This window comes from Calypte anna, chromosome 12 (genome assembly GCF_003957555.1).
Source record: "Calypte anna isolate BGI_N300 chromosome 12, bCalAnn1_v1.p, whole genome shotgun sequence".
In the NCBI taxonomy this organism is placed as follows: domain Eukaryota; kingdom Metazoa; phylum Chordata; class Aves; order Apodiformes; family Trochilidae; genus Calypte; species Calypte anna.
In genome coordinates this window covers 1348853-1366260 of record NC_044258.1, presented here as the reverse complement: position 1 = coordinate 1366260, position 17408 = coordinate 1348853, and the positions used below count along the sequence as shown (strand labels likewise).

The 17408-nt window shown below is 39.0% G+C and overlaps 1 protein-coding gene across 1 annotated transcript in view; it reads left to right on the top strand.

Annotated features, from left to right (window-relative positions):
* The window catches only part of ATP2B2 (ATPase plasma membrane Ca2+ transporting 2), a 168404-nt gene that overhangs the window by 63714 nt on the left and 87282 nt on the right, over nt 1-17408 (top strand). Inside the window, 2 exon segments of the mRNA XM_008506197.2 lie at nt 11971-12228; nt 13562-13687. Of these exon segments, the coding sequence (XP_008504419.2) occupies nt 11971-12228; nt 13562-13687 (384 nt within the window).

Sequence of the window (17408 nt, the reverse complement as noted above, 5' to 3'; positions counted from 1 at the left end):
AAAGGTCTGAAAACATCTGTATTCTACACATTCAACAGCAACAGCTGATGCAGTAAAACAAGATGAAATGTAGGAATATTGATTGTTGATTGTAAATTGGAAAATCAGTTCTAGTTTAGCAGCTTTAAGCTCCCAAGTGTTTTTCAGATTCAGAAAACCTGTGTATTGTGTAACTTTATGAAAATCAATATATTTTTTGATTGAGGTATAGGGTTATTTTACAGTTCCAAAGGAGGCTTCTGATTGCCAGCCAGACTGCATAAACTCAAACAACTGTATAAAAAAACCCTAAAGTCCACGTGTGCTTCTGCTTTGTGTCTGGAATGGAATGGAGAATTCTTATCTGGAAAAATGTTTAAGCACAGATGAGGGACACAAGCTAGATACTTCCTTTTTGAACACCAAAACTGTGATGACAAGGCAGATGTGTAGCACTTTGCTGCCTTTGCTGGTTTTTGGTTTGTTTTCTGAGAGATCAGTAAAGATAAAACAGGCATTTGAGACAAAATATCTACAAGTCAGCAAAATATCTACTCGTGTAAGGAAGCTGGTATTGAGTTGGGACCTGGCAAAAAGAATCTTAAATTCTCTCTACTTCAAATCTGTGTAGATGCAATTGAAGGTTTGGTTTTTTTAGAATTTAATCAGACAGAGAGCAGAACAAGCTGTCACCCTGCTGAGCTCAGGAATAAGGCATGGCCAAGTAGCTGGTTGGTGTTGCAGCCCCATCTATCACATCTGATAGTAGTTAACACTTAGGTGTGATGGCACTGAATTACACTGCTCTTTAAGTGTGTGCACATCTACATTTGTGTGGTTTAATATATCTAGGTGCATGTTTCCATGTGTGTAAACCCATATATGTTTATCTACTGTCAAAAAAGTAGCAAGTCAAACTTTTTATTCTGATTTATGTGTCTCATTGCCTGAGTTCTGCCTTTTCTTTCCCAGACCATGCCCTCATCCTGCATAGGTATGCATAAACTCTTGAGAATCTTAACTAGATGAGTTTAAACCAAAATTAACATGCAGAATATGTGAAATGTATGTGCTGATGAGAGGTTATCCTAAGGACAGAAACCTTTGCATGTATCTGCACTGACATTTTAGTTTGGATCCAGGGTAAACTCCAGGGATCACATCTGGGGTTTGTCCCCAGTCAGCATGCTGTGGTTCACACTGCTGGGTGCTATCAGTGAGTGCACAAACTGGGAGCTGCTGAGAAGGGATCTCATCTCATCCTTTGGGATGAAACCAAACTAATAACATGTTTCCTTAGCACACAGATTTATTTGCACAGTAAAACTGCTTGTCTGGGGCCATACTGCTTGCTAACGTGGATAAAACTTTTTAATGCCTTCTGGTGGAAGATGTTGTGATATAATGTTTAAGCTTTTAGTGGTATAATTTTCATCTCTTAAAGCTTTATAACAGAAAGTGATGCAGATGAGAAATTTAATGAAAGTAATAAACATTACAGTTTATGACCTGGTTTTGTGTCTGAGGTCCTTAAACCCTTCTGTATCTTTCTCAACCTGTTTTTCTTGCTCTCATGAATATCACAGATGAGTGAGGGAGGAACAGCATCACAAGAGGGTGAAGTGTTTCAAGAACTGGCTCTAGAGGACACTGCCATAACCTAAGCTCAAAAGAGCACTGGTTTAGTTTTCTGGTTTTGTAGTATCCTGTTGCTGGTGTTACTTGAGTTGCTGGTGTTGCAAGTGTGTTGCTGGTGCTACTTGAGCTGTGAAGTTTCTAAATCAGTGGCACTCAGTCTGTGGTCTGGGGACCTCTGAGAATTCATGAATTGTTTAGAAGAGCTCTCATAAAATCATTTCCATGATTCCTTCTGCAGGGCCTGTAGGGTGGATGAAGCTGACAAAAAACTCTTTGAATGGTTTCCATGTATCAAGTGCATCAGTCAGCAACCCTACCTTCATGCAGGTCTCCACTTTGATGTTTTTTACGAGCTCCAATGAAATGTCTCTAAAAATTTCCAGACAAAGTCAACTTTTTTTCAATATCCTTGCAAATTCTTGGTAGTATTTCTTTTAAACACAACCTTTTGCTAAAACCCTCTCGGTTAGAATGTCTTGTTTTAAAGTATATATATAAAAAAGAGGGAGTATTTTTGGAAGGAAGAAAATTTTGTTTATATTAGAACACAAAGGGTGATGGAGCAGTACAAGCATCCATTACTTAGTGAGGTACCACCCCTAAAACCTTCCTTAATGGTTTGCTCTTCTGATTAGTCTCCTTCAGACAGAGAGTGAGCTTTGTAAGTTTTCAGTAGATGAAGCCAAAGCAGGAAGGACACCTCTCAATCTGATGATGTCTGTTGGTATCTTATGATCAAATACTTGTTGCTCCATATTAATGTTCAGTATTTTTTAGCTCTGTTTGAAGTCAGCTGCTGTGATGATACTCACTTTCCTCTTAAGGATTTGTTTATTTTCATGGGCTTCTGTGTTTCCAGGTGCTTTCAGTGACCTTGGGAATGGGAGGTGAGGAAATACACAAATCCTTCTCCCCATCCAGCTGTATTTAGGGAGTAGAGGGGATTGCTACATCAGAAGTGGGGGCATTCTTCCTCTTCTTAGGAACTAACTTAAATAAATGCAGCTTTAGCTTCCCAGCATCTGTGTACAGAGTGCCTGGGTAGTTGGGGCTGTAGATACCCTTTATTTTCTTGAGATTGTGTGGGTTTTTCCTTCATCACTGTGTGTTCAGGCCCTAAGTGGGCCATTTGTGTGTAAAAGGCTCCTAAGCAAAACCCAGGAGCTGCAGTGTTTCCTGGGGAAATAGGAAAGTTAGAAGTCTAATCCAAACTTAATTAAACTTAGCCAAGAGAAAAAATGTCAACATAAGGACTAATGTCAAGCTAACAGAAATTCTCATATCTTCCTGTCAGCTTGATTTGCAGTGTTTTGCTTGCATTGACACAAGAGCCTATTCCAAGTGTGTTCTTGTAATATCTGATTGTGAAAAAGCCATTCCTTTCCCTCAGTGTTTTATTCTGATCAGCCAGTCCCATCTCTAGCAGGGCTCCAGGTAAGTGATTCAAAACTTGGACAGTTCTCTGGGATCACAGCCTCCTACATTGTTAATTCCATTTAGCACATAGATCTTTCAAACTGACTTAGTCTTTTACATTCAGTTCTGTCCTAGTTATTACTTTTAAATAACACCATGTTTGTGCTGTGTTGTCTGCATTGCTCTGAGTTGGTTTTCCCTCAACTTGATGCAATCTCAACTTAAATACTTCTCTGGTGTACTCAAATCAGTTGAGTTATCCTCAAAAACCCCAACTGGAGGTATCAAGGCTGGCCAGTAAACCAAATTTTACTGCCAAGTATTGATACTTATTTCTGTTCTGGACTGGAACTGTACCAAAGTCTTTCAGTTTGGGTTGGGGGTTGTTGTTTCTTTTTAATTTAAAGCCCAGAGGAAAGAGCCTAAACTTGAATGACTGAGCAAGAGCATTGAACACCAGGTACACCTGGTCTTGTATTCGTGGAACAGAGAATTAAGTTTGGAGAGTTTTATAGAAGTATTTTTATATGTCCTGAAGTAATAAATAAAAACATTTTGTCTTAACCAGAGTATTCAGTGTGGATGTTGATATTTGTACTGAAATCAAAAGTTACATCAGAAACCTTTTTGCTTTGACAAATATAAATATTTCTTTTCCTTTTGGTATAATTTTTTTCAATCTCTCTATGCAGATAGTTAATTAATAATTCTGTCTCTTTATGGAACAGTATAGGTTGCACTAACAGCTATGCAAGGTGTTTGTAAATGCTGTCATTGCTGGAGATTGTTCATTTATCCCAGCACAGGAAAAGCTCTTGCTCTGTGGAATATCCAGTCCTGCCTGGGAACCTGACTGTTTGACTCAGGCTTTACTTCTCTCAGTTAACTCTTAAACAGTGAATTACTCCAGAGAATTTGAGAGAAGACTGATTTACAAAAGGGACAAAATAATGAAGTAATTTTTATTGTCTCATACATTTAGTAATGTCTGTGAAGCTGATTGTTTATTGTCATTGGGTAAGTGGGTTTGGTGATGTGTGAAAACACTTGTTTTTCCAGATTCTTACTGGGTTGTACAGAAACCATTCACTGAGAAGATAATTAAGTGATTTAACTACTCTTTAATAAGTGTTTTGATGGAAATATATTGCATTGTGTTTTATAGTGTGCTGTCCTGTTTTTTGCCTTATTCTGTAACTCTTAAAAGTGGACTTCTAGGTTGTTCAAGGTTGCATTAACATTTTCTTTAGTAGATGCTGTCTCTTCTGAGGCTTCCCAATGACAGACTTCCTGTACATACACTCCCTGCTTGTGACAGTCTGTGTGTCTGTCTGACTGTTGCTTTCCCTGATTTCTTTTGAACCCATCATGAAATAGAATGAGTGAGGTTCTGCTCATCCAATAGTGATTGGTTTGGTTTTTTGTTAGTTGAGATTTTTATTGCAGTGTGGCAGTCTGGAAATACTGTACATTTGGTGTCTCTGTGAGAAGCAACAAGAAAGAAAATAGTGTTTTATTCACAGATTCTCTGAGTCAACAAGGTAACTCTTCAAGAATTGAGGAAATGATACTATGTGCATCATGGACTCAGAGAAAACCATGGCTCACTTCTAAATTAGAGATGGGATGAAGTGGTATCTCAGTTTGAGGGAGCCCAGCATTTTCCCCAAGCATAGTTTCCCCCTGGTTTTGCTGACCTGTATCAAAGCAGTCAGTGTCAGCCTGCTCACCAGCACAGAGGGTGCTTAGGGAGCAGATTCATTAGTGGATGTCAGTGATACAGATAAATGGCATCAGTTAAAGACTTGAGCTGGCTTGAGAAACACCACTTTAAGAACTTGTAAAGTGCCAAATGTGCAAATTGTGTCATGTGGGACCTGCAAATTAAGTAATTGTTTCATACTGTAAAGTGACCTACATCTGGTTTCTTCTACAAATCTGTGTTGGATTGCAAAAACTGAAGTCCCATGCATACCTTCCCTTCATTAGGGATGTGTAGATCATCAGCAAAACTGGGTTGCTTTTAGTTATTGCTCATTAGAGAGATTTCCATGTTGCCAAGCACAACTTAACTCTCAGCTGGGGACATGAGGTAATGAGATTGAGAGCCATGGGATGAAAAATAAAATCTCTCGTGTTTTCCAGGAAGAGGTTCTCCAGAAGCATGAATCCTGTAAGTAGAACTCAGCCTTCTGGCCTTGCAAGAGTTGCTGAGTAACTGCATTCAAACTCTTACTGATCCAGAGAACAGCTTTCAAAGTCTGACTTCTGAATCTGGAAATTGTGGATGTCAAAGTTCTCCCTTGCAGTCCCTAAGAACAGGACTGGTGGTTAAAATTCCCATCCTGGCCATTCTGTTTTCTCTAAGTGTCAGCGTGAGGAAACAAAGCAGACTAGAAATGTTACAGAGACCATTGTATGGACCTGTTCCTTTCCATTGCTGCTGCTGGAGTTAGGACCTCATCCTTTTGATTGCTACTTACAAAATGCATTTCCTTGGAGGTGCAAGTCAGAAGAATCTTGCCTGATGTACTGCATCTCTTGAAGCTGAGCCAGTATTTTAATTAACATTTCTCTGCCCACAAATGTTCGTGATCAGGCTGAGGAATGGGGGAATATATATGCTTCCAGGGCTTACAGTTTTGTTTTCTTGCATGAACATGTTGAAAGTGTGTAAATATTTAATATTGCAGGCTAAAGTTGACAGTTACATAACTAACCTACAGGGACCATTTCTGTTTTTTCCTTTCTTTTTTCTCCCCCCAACCCCACCCCCTCCTGGAGTCCTTATATAACAAAGCAAAGAATTCTGATATTGCTTTAAAAGAAGTACCCAGAATCCACTTTTAGTGGAAGACAAGCACCCTACACCTGGAATGTGCAAGGTATAATATCTCAGGTTAGTAAATGTGGCTGCTCACAGACAGGAATGTGTCTCTGGAGTACAGGGCCTGACTTGCTACAAGTACCCAGGAAATGTTTTTCACCACTGAATAATCCTTGTAGAGTCTGAGAGAAAGACAGGAACCTGCAGTTGTGAAATTCTGGTGATTTCTACCCCCTTTGCTGTAAGCTCTGGCTCTGCAATGGCCCCATGGGCTTTTCCAGCCTCAGGCATCACTGCCCTGTGCTGTGTCCTTGTTGGAAGAGATCCAGCATCTGGGGATGCAGCATCACATGGAGGTTTTAGGAAGGAATCTTGGTACTTCAATACCTGACAGTCGCCCTTTGGACTGATTTATAGCAACTGATGCACAATAAAGTTGTAGAAAAAAAAATACCAGAGTGTCTCTTGCACCTTAAAAAGCTTGTTGAGTAGTTTATGACATTTATTGCAGAATTTTTTGTTGTTTTTCCTTTTCCTGCCCTACTGACTAAGCTTGATAAAATAAGTAATATCCCTTTTGATGTTAGCAACAAGAGCCCAGCTCTGCTACTGCAAAAGCTGTGGTTTAGAGCTGCTCAGTGTGCTTTAATATCAGGGCTGAAGTCCCAGCAAAGGAAAAATGTCTCTAGAGAAAGCAGTTAAATAAAAAGTTCTTATCATGGGAACTGTTGTCTTTCTGATGACAAAACCAGTTTGACTGACTAAAAAAATTACCTCTGGAGGCGTTATGAGATTTTCCTAGGGAATTTAAATGCCACAAGGTATTCTCAGCTTAAAAATAGAAATGTGTAGGTTGAAATGAGTAGCTTAGAGGTGTATGTGCTGTAGGTTGGGACTTAGGAATACAGATGTTCACAGATTTTTAAAAATACACTTTTTTTGATATAAAAATTACCATGCTGCAGCTCAAGACTAAATGGTTTGTAATTATAATTGTTTTCCTATTCAAAGCAGCTTTAAGAATCTCCTCATATCTCTTTGAACTCTTAAACAGATACTCTTCTGGGCTGCACAGTCCTTGGATGCTTCATTTATTTCCCCAAATTCAGTTGCTGTTATGAGAAACGTACTGAAAACGTGTCTGTGACCTCAAAAGCATTCCAGTTTCCAAGAGGGACATGAGCCTGGTCCCCCTGTCAGGTGAAGCTGTCTGGCTGTTTGTGGCCTGTTCCTTTTTTTCTTTTTCTCCCCCTTTCTGGCTTTCACCAAACCCTAATGGTTAGTACCATCAACCAGATGCTTTTCTCCTGACAGCAAAGTTCCTTGCTTACTGTCATCCTGAAATGCTGCAGTCTGCTGTTGTACATTCCACTCTTCATCCTCCTCTTTTGGCATTAATGTTTTAAGGCCTTTTCTATCATACATTTCCATTCCCTTTTAATGTCTTAGGCCTTGCTTTTCTTTATTATTTTTTTCTTTCTTTCTGAAACATTTGGTATAATACTGCTAATTTTGAAATTACTAGTAATGAATTCAAGTGCTTAAAAGGGTCCAGCACAGGCTGAGTACCCAGGTACAGGCTCAGCTTTGCAGGTTCCTGATCAGGTTCTGTAGCCCAGAGCTCTTGGGCCCAAGTTGCCTGCAGTCTGATGAGGTGGAACCCCAGGTTGCTGGGACTTCATGTGCTGGTTTGAATTACTTTCCTACTCCTTTTTTTTCCTGAATACTCTGAGTTCCATCCTCCTTTCATCTCCATTCTATAGAATACTTCAACAGTCTCTGAAGACCTGTTTCTGGTCAAATTCTAAGCTTTTAAAATTCTCTCCCACAAGTTTTTTGGTGATGTACTTCTGAGATATTTTGTGCAGGACACATTTCCTATTGGTCTCCTTTTGTATTGCCAAATGTTCTTTGAAGCTGCTCTATCAGGTCCTTCCACTGCTCTGGGGGGGGGTTGGGTCCACCTGTATGTTCCTGCTTGCTCTTCTTGAATAATCTGATCCATTTTATGACTCCAGCTGCTTTTTCTGTGCCAAAGGAGTCACAGCCCTTTACATTCTTGACTTGCAGTCAAATCTTTATAATCTTGGATCCAAATTGAATACACATTTTCTGCCTCATGAGGATGGGGCTCTGGGGAATGACACAGACACAGCATATGTTAGTAATTACGGTAGAAAATAGCTTCATATTAAAAACTTGCTTACTTTCTTGAAAATGAGTTTTCTGACAGATAGGACCTGTGTTAAATGTAATTTTAAATTAGTACTTCACAATTCACTGTCTTGGAATAAAACTCTACCACAAATCACATGTGCGTTTTGAAAATGATTTTGTGATGCTTTCAGTGTCTGCCTCTCAATAAAATCTCTGGCATACTTTTCAGTAACATTGGGAACCAAATGCTGTCTTGTGAAAGCATAACAGCAATCTCAGACATTAACACATTTTTTAAAAGCTTACATGAGCATCTCTAAAAAACATTAGATGCTTTAAACTGTACTTTGCTATTTAGACATATTATCGTTACATTTTTTCTGTGTCTTATTTATATTCCTTATGTTTCCCCTATCTGTAAAATCAACTCTGTATACTGCAACAAGGAGGGCAGAGAGTACAAGTGGATAGTTAACAATTTATGGTTTTCTCCTATAAATGCATACAGGTTCTTTCTCTATATTCATTTAAATCCTTTTGGAGTTTCTAGAAAATCCTGTCTGAGACAATGGCAAAGGAAAAAGAAAATTATTTTCTTTAAGTATATAATAAAGTGTTTTGCAAAATGATACCAGTGGAGATGCAAGCCCTTTTTCTTTTTTCTTTTCCTCTCTACTAGAAGGGAATACTTCTAGAATAGTTCTGAAGCAAGAATGCAACATAATTGAAGAAAATGCTTCCTGATAGAGAGGTCAACTCTTGAAGGGCAGGTTGCCTTTAAATCCTGCTTCTCTGTAAATCTGTTTTAAAAAAATCTGTTCTGAAATCTTACTATTGTAACAACCATAAATTGATAGAGTTTATTCCTCTCGTGAGAATGACGTCCACCTTTTGCTTGAATTTATCAAGCACTTTTATCCCATTCCATTTCTGTAGGACTGTAAAAAGCAGACAGAATTCTGGGATAGTCTGCCTCTCAGCTTGGTTAATCATTTAAAGAGCCTGGGTTTACTTAGGTTTCATCCAGAAAAAGGGCAAATTAATTTCTGAACTGTTGTTCTAGGTGTCTGCCTGCAAACCCTAAAGATACCAGGAGCCTTGCTCAGCTGCTGCTTGAACTTGGAGATACTTGTCCTTTCTGTTCAGATTCCTCATTGAGCTCAAATTTTGCTTCCTCTTGATGTGAAACATACTGATAATGAAGCTTTGTTTTCTTCTGATGGCACCATTCATCCGTGGGATTAAATGAGGAAATTGCTAGAATTCATGATGGTTAGGAGAGGACATGGTTAGCCAGCCTGCAGGGTGGTGAGAAAGGTTCCCCTTGTGTAACACCAACCTTTTTGTGGGGTTTGAAATTGTGGTCCTGAGTTCTGATCCTGAGAGGGGGGAAAGAGAGAAAGAGAATCTGTCTCCCCCATGTCATGGTTGACAGTTTGAGTCATGACAAACACAAACATCAGGAGCTGTCTGCTTCATGCTACCTGTCCACCTTGGTGGGTGAATTTCCCCCTTGGTGTGTCAGATACCCTGCACCAATGGATGACTGTAAGAAGCAACACTTGGAGTTTTATAGAAGGCAGATTGGATCTTGACCAGGAAGGATTCTAAAATCCATGAAGAAACTCAGGATTTCTGCATCCATCTAAAAGATTAAATTCTGGTTTGAACACTTGTCACTCTAATGAAGGGGCAAAGCACAACTTGTGGCTTTCAGTTTATTTCAGGGTATGCAGATACAGCTCAAATGAAGAACTTGTGTTTATTTATTACATAATATTAATTCCTGATTTTGTAGAAAATTCCACACTATAAATGATCCGTGATCCCCATACAGAAATCAGAAGATTTTCAGTGGAGGCATAGGCAGGGCTGAATCAAAGTGTTTCATATTCACCCCAGTCGCTGGGGAGCTGAGCTGCCCCTCTGAGGGGCCGTCTGCTTCTTCCTGCTCATGGTTCACCTGGAGCAGGGCATCACCTTAGAAAACAACCCCTGGATGTGCTTTTGGATAAGCAAGACTAAATTTCAGCCCTTTCAAGTGAGGTTTTCAAAATCTAAAGAAGAAAATGAGTCTTTGCAGGCCATGTTTCTTCTGAGAAGCAGGAGAGGAGGAGCAGAGGTGTGCTGTTACAGGATTGTCGTGGTACTTAATGCTAAATCCTAGCTAATGAAAAATGAATAATTTTTTGTTTTACATTTACCAAGATGGAGTTACTTGTACTAGGAAACCACTCAATCCAAGCAAGGCAGCAATGAATCTGCTGATCTAGAAAAGGAACCTAAAATCTAACATATTCAACAGAGCCAAGTTAGTCCTTCATACAAGTCATGTTCTGCTGAAGGAAGAAATTGAAGATGTGCTTTGTAGGTTGTTTGCTACTGGGTTTAAGTAGCTACAAAACTTACAGAATGTTACTTTATTTTCTTGGGAGTGATAAAAATAGTTTATTTAGGGAGTTTCTTGTATTGTTGATAAGGGTTCATGTGGACTGTCTGTCTTAGGCCATCCTTGAGGGAAAGACCCTTCTCTTGCATGTGCTTTGCCTTTCATTCAGGTTATGCCCAAAAACAAACTATGGAGAACATTGGTAAAAGCCCAGTTTATTTTACTTCTGTTCACCTGGTGGGTGTTTGGTCTCATCTTTTCTCCTTTGACTTTTGGAAATTTTGTTGCTGTTCACATGCAAGAGTAATAACTCAGCTGGTTAATTAATTATGATGCTTATGTTACAGGGCGGTCTTTGTAACTTTAAAGAGAAGTCAGATTGCTTGTTAATTCCTCTAGTGCCAGGCAACGGATATACCAGAATTAAACTTCTGTCATGGGTGGAAGCAGCATGGCTGCTAAGTTCCTAAACTCCCTGGTACCTGAGAAAGATGGAAAAGTGATGTCAAATGCCTCCCTAGGTCAGCTCTTCATGAAAAATGGAACAATTCTGTTTCTCCCTCAGTCACCTGGGAGAGGAGGCTCTGTTGTTCAGCCCAAGGTTTTTTATTCTCTCTTGTCTGTTGGAATATCTTTGAGCTGTGTGACTGTGGTGTGTTTACTTCACTGTCTACCAGGATAAACTGTCTTTAAGGTCTTACACATTAAGAAGGAGAACTGTATTGTTTTTATTTTGTGAATGCTATCTTTGAAATTTATTTGAATTTTAATTGTGTAATACTTTGAAATAACTAATTAGCAGATGTGTATAAGAGAATTCAGAATTAACACCTGAGAACTAGCATATGGAATGTATTTTTTTAATAGTCTTTTACTGGTGACCAAAATAATGTGTTTACAGTTATGTAAGTATATTTCTCTATAAGTTCTGTAAGTATATTTCTTCTATTTCATCAGAAGACTGATGAATTAATATTAGACTTTATTCTTTACTCAGTATCCCCTTACACATTTTGTTACCACATTTAAATACCAACATACTTAATTCATCTCGGCAATTTTTAAACAAGTTGAGAACATCTAGAAATTCCATTGAAAGTAAGTTCTGAAATGTGTTTTAATTAGATCTGTTTTCTTGAGTCTTAATGTCATTGCTTTGCATTGGTTGATGTTACTCATTGTTTTAGTCCTCCTTGCCTCTCTTGGTAAGTCCTGATTTTTGCAAATGCTTGATGTCTCAGGTTAAGCTGTCAGCCCTTCTGTTAGATAACAATTGGTGCCTTCTGCTTGTTCAGTTTGGGTTTACCAAGGGTAGCTTGTTCAGTAGTGGAATTGAGATGTCTGGAATGTCTATTGATTTGTTTTCTTTCTCTTTTCCTCAGACATCTCTACTTCTGTTTTTTTTCTCTATTCTGCCACGTTTCATTTACCAGGCAGTATTTTGTGGAGCAGTTCTTAGCACCACAGTTCCTTTGCCTTGTTGTCATTTCACAGCAAGTTGTTCTTGAAACATGATAAACCCACTCTTTGGTTGACTGACTTTTTCTTACTGTTGTTTTTGCAGGATGTGGTACTGCAGCAGGAGGAGCTGAAGATGAGGGTGAGGCTGAAGCTGGCTGGATTGAAGGTGCTGCCATCCTACTCTCTGTTATCTGTGTTGTCCTTGTCACTGCCTTCAATGACTGGAGCAAGGAGAAGCAGTTTCGAGGGCTTCAAAGTCGTATTGAGCAGGAACAGAAATTTACTGTTGTCCGAGGTGGACAAGTTATCCAAATCCCAGTGGCAGAGATAGTAGTTGGTGACATTGCACAGGTGAAATATGGTAAGTTTTGTCAACCAGATGACTGCTTTCAGAACCTCATTTATTCACCTGTCTCTTTCTAGCAGGGTAGACTCACTTCACTGAAAATCATTTAAAGACAGAGAATTATGTGGTGTTCTTGTTGTCCATGGTAAGATAACAGTTTGTTAGGGCAAAAGGAGGGCCTAAGATTCCCCAGGGAAGTTGTCACAGCACCAGGTGTGAGTTCAAGAAGCATTTGGTGGTGTGATCCTGGGGTGGCCCTGCACAGCCACAGGAGTTGTGCTTGATGATCCTGATGGGTCCTTTCCAACTCACCAGGTTCTATGATTCTGTGATTCTATACTTGCTATGAAATTGCACTAGTTAATAATTTTTAAATTATTTTAATTTATTTATTATTTTTAGCAATCTTCCATTTGGTGTCAAGGACAAGAACTGTCGATACTATTAATTCGCTTTCATGATGGTTTACACCATTTGGAGTTTTTGGTTTCAGTCCACTTAGGACCAAGGTGAAGCAGAGCTTTTAAAGGCTCTGTGGCAGCAGTGCTGTGCGTGTGTGTGCATGTGTGTGTGTGCATGTGTGTGTGCGTGTGTGTGTGTGTGTGTGCTCAGCCCGCCCGCCCGGCTGCTCCATTGCCCCCTCACAGATCCTGTCAGTCCCCTCAGACCGCCGGAAAGCTCCGGGGAAGAGCACTCAGTGCCTGAGTCAGCTGGCAAATTCCAGCAAAAAATGTCTGTTCTGTCAGCCACCAAGTGTCCCCTGGGCTTGGCTTGGGGCTTCCTGAGAGGATTACAATGGTGTGGCTTGAGAGGGGGCACCGCGGCAGGGAGGAGCGGGGGGACACAGCGGCGGTGTCTGTGGCCTCCCCTGAGGAGAGCGGGGCTGTGGGCGGGAAGGGCAAAGGCTCTGCTGAGGCCTCTGGGGAGGGCGGGAGGGCAAAGCCCCCGGGACAGACCGTGCCCTGCCCTCAGCACGGGGAGACACAAGGGCTAGGAAGAAGGGCATGGAGTGACAGGACAAGGAGGAATGGTTTCAAGCTGAAAGAGGAGAGATTTGAATATTAGGAAGAAATCCTTTTCTGTGAGGATGGTGAGGCAGTGGCCCAGGGAGGCTGTGGCTGCCCCGTCCCTGGCAGCGTTCTGTGATTCTGTGCTAAGGACTGATCCAGTGGTAGTTCTTTCACTTCTCTTTCAGTTTACATTTCAATGCAATTCTTGTTAATTGTAATTTATAATATTATTATAAAGCTAATAATATTATATATATATTATTATAAATCATTATGTAGTTATAAAAATGAGCCTACTAAACCACCGTGGTTTTCCATTGCCATTTTCTTACTGACAGGTGATCTTCTACCTGCCGATGGGATATTTATTCAAGGAAATGATCTTAAAATCGATGAAAGCTCTTTAACTGGAGAGTCTGACCAAGTCCGCAAATCTGTTGACAAGGACCCAATGCTGCTGTCAGGTAAAGCTGTCTGGATTCTTGCTGAGCTGTGTTTTATGCACTGCTTTGTTCATGCTTTGGTTTGGTTTCTGTGCCATCAGGTTTTGGTAACCTAACTACAACTGATCTTTTCAAAACAAACACTTGGGTTTGTCATACAGAAGATGTTTTCTGATATTGTGCAATTATTTCTGATGATAATAAAGTGGGAAAGTAGTGAAACATTTTCAGAGGAAAAGGAAAGTATCACTTAGGGAAATAACAATTGTTTCAGTTCATTGTAATGCTAGTTTTAATTTAACCATTACATTTCAAATCCTTTTAAAGCCTATTTATACAATTTGTATGTTTACTAAATACAACAGAAGAAGAAACAAAGTACATACAAGGAAATGGATATACGAAAATATTGTGAGCTTGACTTCTGTGGGAAATTCAAGTTATTTGTAATACTTGTATTTTATAATGTAATTCTAGACAGTAAATCAGTTAAACAGAATATGATTTTTAAGGAAAGTAAGGAAGTGACAATTTTTATTGAACTTGCAGTGAAAACTGGATCAGAATTTAAAGTCAGATATTTCATTCGCTGATTATGAAGGAATGAGTGTTTATTACATAAAATATGAGGTTGTGGTGTGGGAAAAAACACCAGGTTTTCAGTCAAAAGGTGGCTGCATTAACTTAAGATGAAGAAATTGCTTGTGTTATTTTTTGACTTCCATTGCCACAGACTTCATCTTACAAAAGACCATGTTAATTTTAACTTTATCAAGATGCAAGCATCTTTCTGCCTAAAATTGCATATTAAAAATAGTTTAAAAAAATAATTTCTTGCATCTAAGAATAAAGGAACAAAACAAACTTCTTTTGCTCTTTTAGGAGAGAAAAAAAAAATCTTTTGGTTTCTTAAAAAATACTCTGATTTTTACTAAATGGGGTTTTTTTAAGTGTTTTGGGGGTTGGTCCCCCACCAACTATATTACTTTCACCTTTCATGTTGTAAGCCCCCAGTGAAAAAATGCAGGAAACACACCTTTAAATTTTCCTCTTATATTTGCACCTGGAGATACCAGAAAGTTAACCCCAGATAGGCTTTTGGAATTTAGATAAATATTATCAATATATTTTTTGCCACTGTTCTCCCTTAATCATCTCTTGGAAATGAAAACAGCCCAGGTTTTCCACAGGAATAACTGAGAAAAGTCTGAATTGCAGCCACAGTTGGTTTTGCAAGTCTGAATTAGGGGGAAGATAAACACCCCAAATCAGGGAGTATTATTTTCACCATTGGTACCTGAAACAACATTTTAAATATTCGATCAGTTTCAATGACATAATTAAACTAAACGAGTTTCTGTGCTTAATGTCCTGTTTAATCATCCAGATAGTAATTTACTCTACTTGAGAAGCAATGTTAATAGTACAAGTGACTAAACCAGATGGTTCATTTCCATCTGTATGTAGCACATTTGGTACCACCTAGGAAGGCAGAAATAGAAATACAGACTCTGATATACATGAAATCAGAAGCAGCAGCTTCTCTGCTATAGTTCCACTGTACTTCTGTCTAAAATATTTTCTTTCTTTTAGTTCAGGAGCAGAGATTTGCATGTGTAGTATAAGCCATTGCTGTGAAAGTCATCAGCTTAAACCATAATGTGGTGAGGTTACATTTCTGTGCAGTATGCAGGGTCATGTGTTGACCAACAGATGAAGACAGTGTGGGTATCTGAACTGCCTGCTACTCAGCTGTTGTGTCCCCTATAAATTCTTTAAACTATGAAGTTCAGAGAAATCCTTGATTCCCAAATTCACAAGTTTTGAATCTAGATCTGTCCCCACTATCTCCCACAGTGGAGTATTTTGGGGTACCATGTCTTGGTTAACATTCTGAAAAGTATGTTTATGGTGTAAACCTTTTTTTCTAGGGATTTAGATTAAATTGTTTAAGGTGTGAAGGACTTAGGTAGTGGAGGTGCTGTAGTTGTCACTGGACTGAGACTGACAGAGCTTTACTTTATCCTAACCTAACTTTCCCAGATGCTTATTTCCATCTGTGTGCAACAAAGCAAAAAAAAAAAACCAACCCAGCTTATTTGAGAATAAATAAACAAAAGAAATCTCTTGGTCATGGTGCTCTGTAAGGTTCTGGACATAAAAAGAAAGCTTGATTAAGGAATCAGGTCACTTACTGCCTGAAGAAAATTCTGTCTTGGTTCCCTGCCAGAAAATATTCCAAGCTGGGCTTCTAAGACAGCAGACATTTTCAGAACAGAGCAGCTAACTTCAGATGTTCCAAATTACTGGGATATGTTGGAATTGCTTGCAGATTAATGGATTCTGTAACACTCTCTTCATTTCACAGAAGATATTCTGATGGTTGGTTCACTTTATTATTAATGACTTAACTCTCCATAACTGCAGTAACTGGAACCTGTTTAGATATTCAGATAGAGAATTTTTGTTCACCACAAGTTTGCAGGAAGTAGCCAAACAGTATAAACCCCCCAAACTGCCATGCTCTGGTTTCTTGTTTTTTAGGTCTATTTCCAATCTACTTCCCCAGTATTATTATTAGATTTGGAGGTTCCTGAGCTAATGTTCCAGATCAAATCTCAATTTGGTCTGGAAAAGTTTGCTATACTGTCTAACCTCTCTTCTTACTAAACCAGACTTCTTCCTTTCTGTTTTGGAACATTCACCATTTATCAGCTTCAAATTAAATACTGAGCATGTGAAAAAATGAGTTTTACTAATAATGGAAAATGAGTCTTGGGAGGGGAAGAAGTCAGTGGAATTGTTCAGTGTTAAGTTGAAATACTTGCTTTGTGTACAGATGAAGTGAAAAGCATGCCTTCGTTCCAGAATTCCATTTCTTATAACAATAACCAAAGTGACATAGCCCATTTCTTTAGGAGAGATGATGGTATTATCAGACTGTTTAAACTGAGTTATGTGGAAAGAGGTTCAGCTCTTTTATGTAGCTTAGATGCTGAAGAATCTGAAGATAAATTTGTACCTGCCCCAAAACATGCCTTTGTATACACCTTAGGGTTTTTGTTTCTGAACATCATGACAAATGTTAACTAAAAGGTTCAGAAAGGCATTTCAGGCTCAGACATTTTTGCCCTTTCCAGGTGCACTGAGGTAAATGTGGAATCTGGTGGGTGCATGTTTCCTTAATGAAGCAGTCAGGCTTTGAAACAGCCATGTGCCTGCTGTTTTTGGAGAGTTATTTCTACCCACCTTTGTAGTCCAATCAAGAACATGATTCTTTCTTAACAAAACATAGGAATACTAAAAGCAAGTTCTTAATTAAATTATATATTAAGTGGTGTTACATCTTTAAGGAGGGTCCTCTAGATTTCTGTGTTGACATTCTCTGTTTTGTCTGAACCAGTACAGCCAAGGCTATTCTGGCTTTGAAGATACTTTCTGCTCTTTTAGGATGGAATGTAACTTATTTTTTTATTGCTTGGGTGTCAGTCCTGGGTTTTATATTTGTGATGTTCTGCTCTGTCATATTAAAGAAAGCAAATGCCTTTTCAAGGAATCAGATTTTTATCTCAGAAAGCCATAGGGGCAGCTCTCAATGCACTGAGAAAGCCTGTTTGGATTTTTATTTGTTTGTTTGTTTTAAATACATCTGACCATTGCTGCATTTTTTTATTTATTTGGCTTATTTCTGCTGAAAATTCCTTGGTGCTCTGTCAAGATACTTATGGTCTCAAATTAGCCT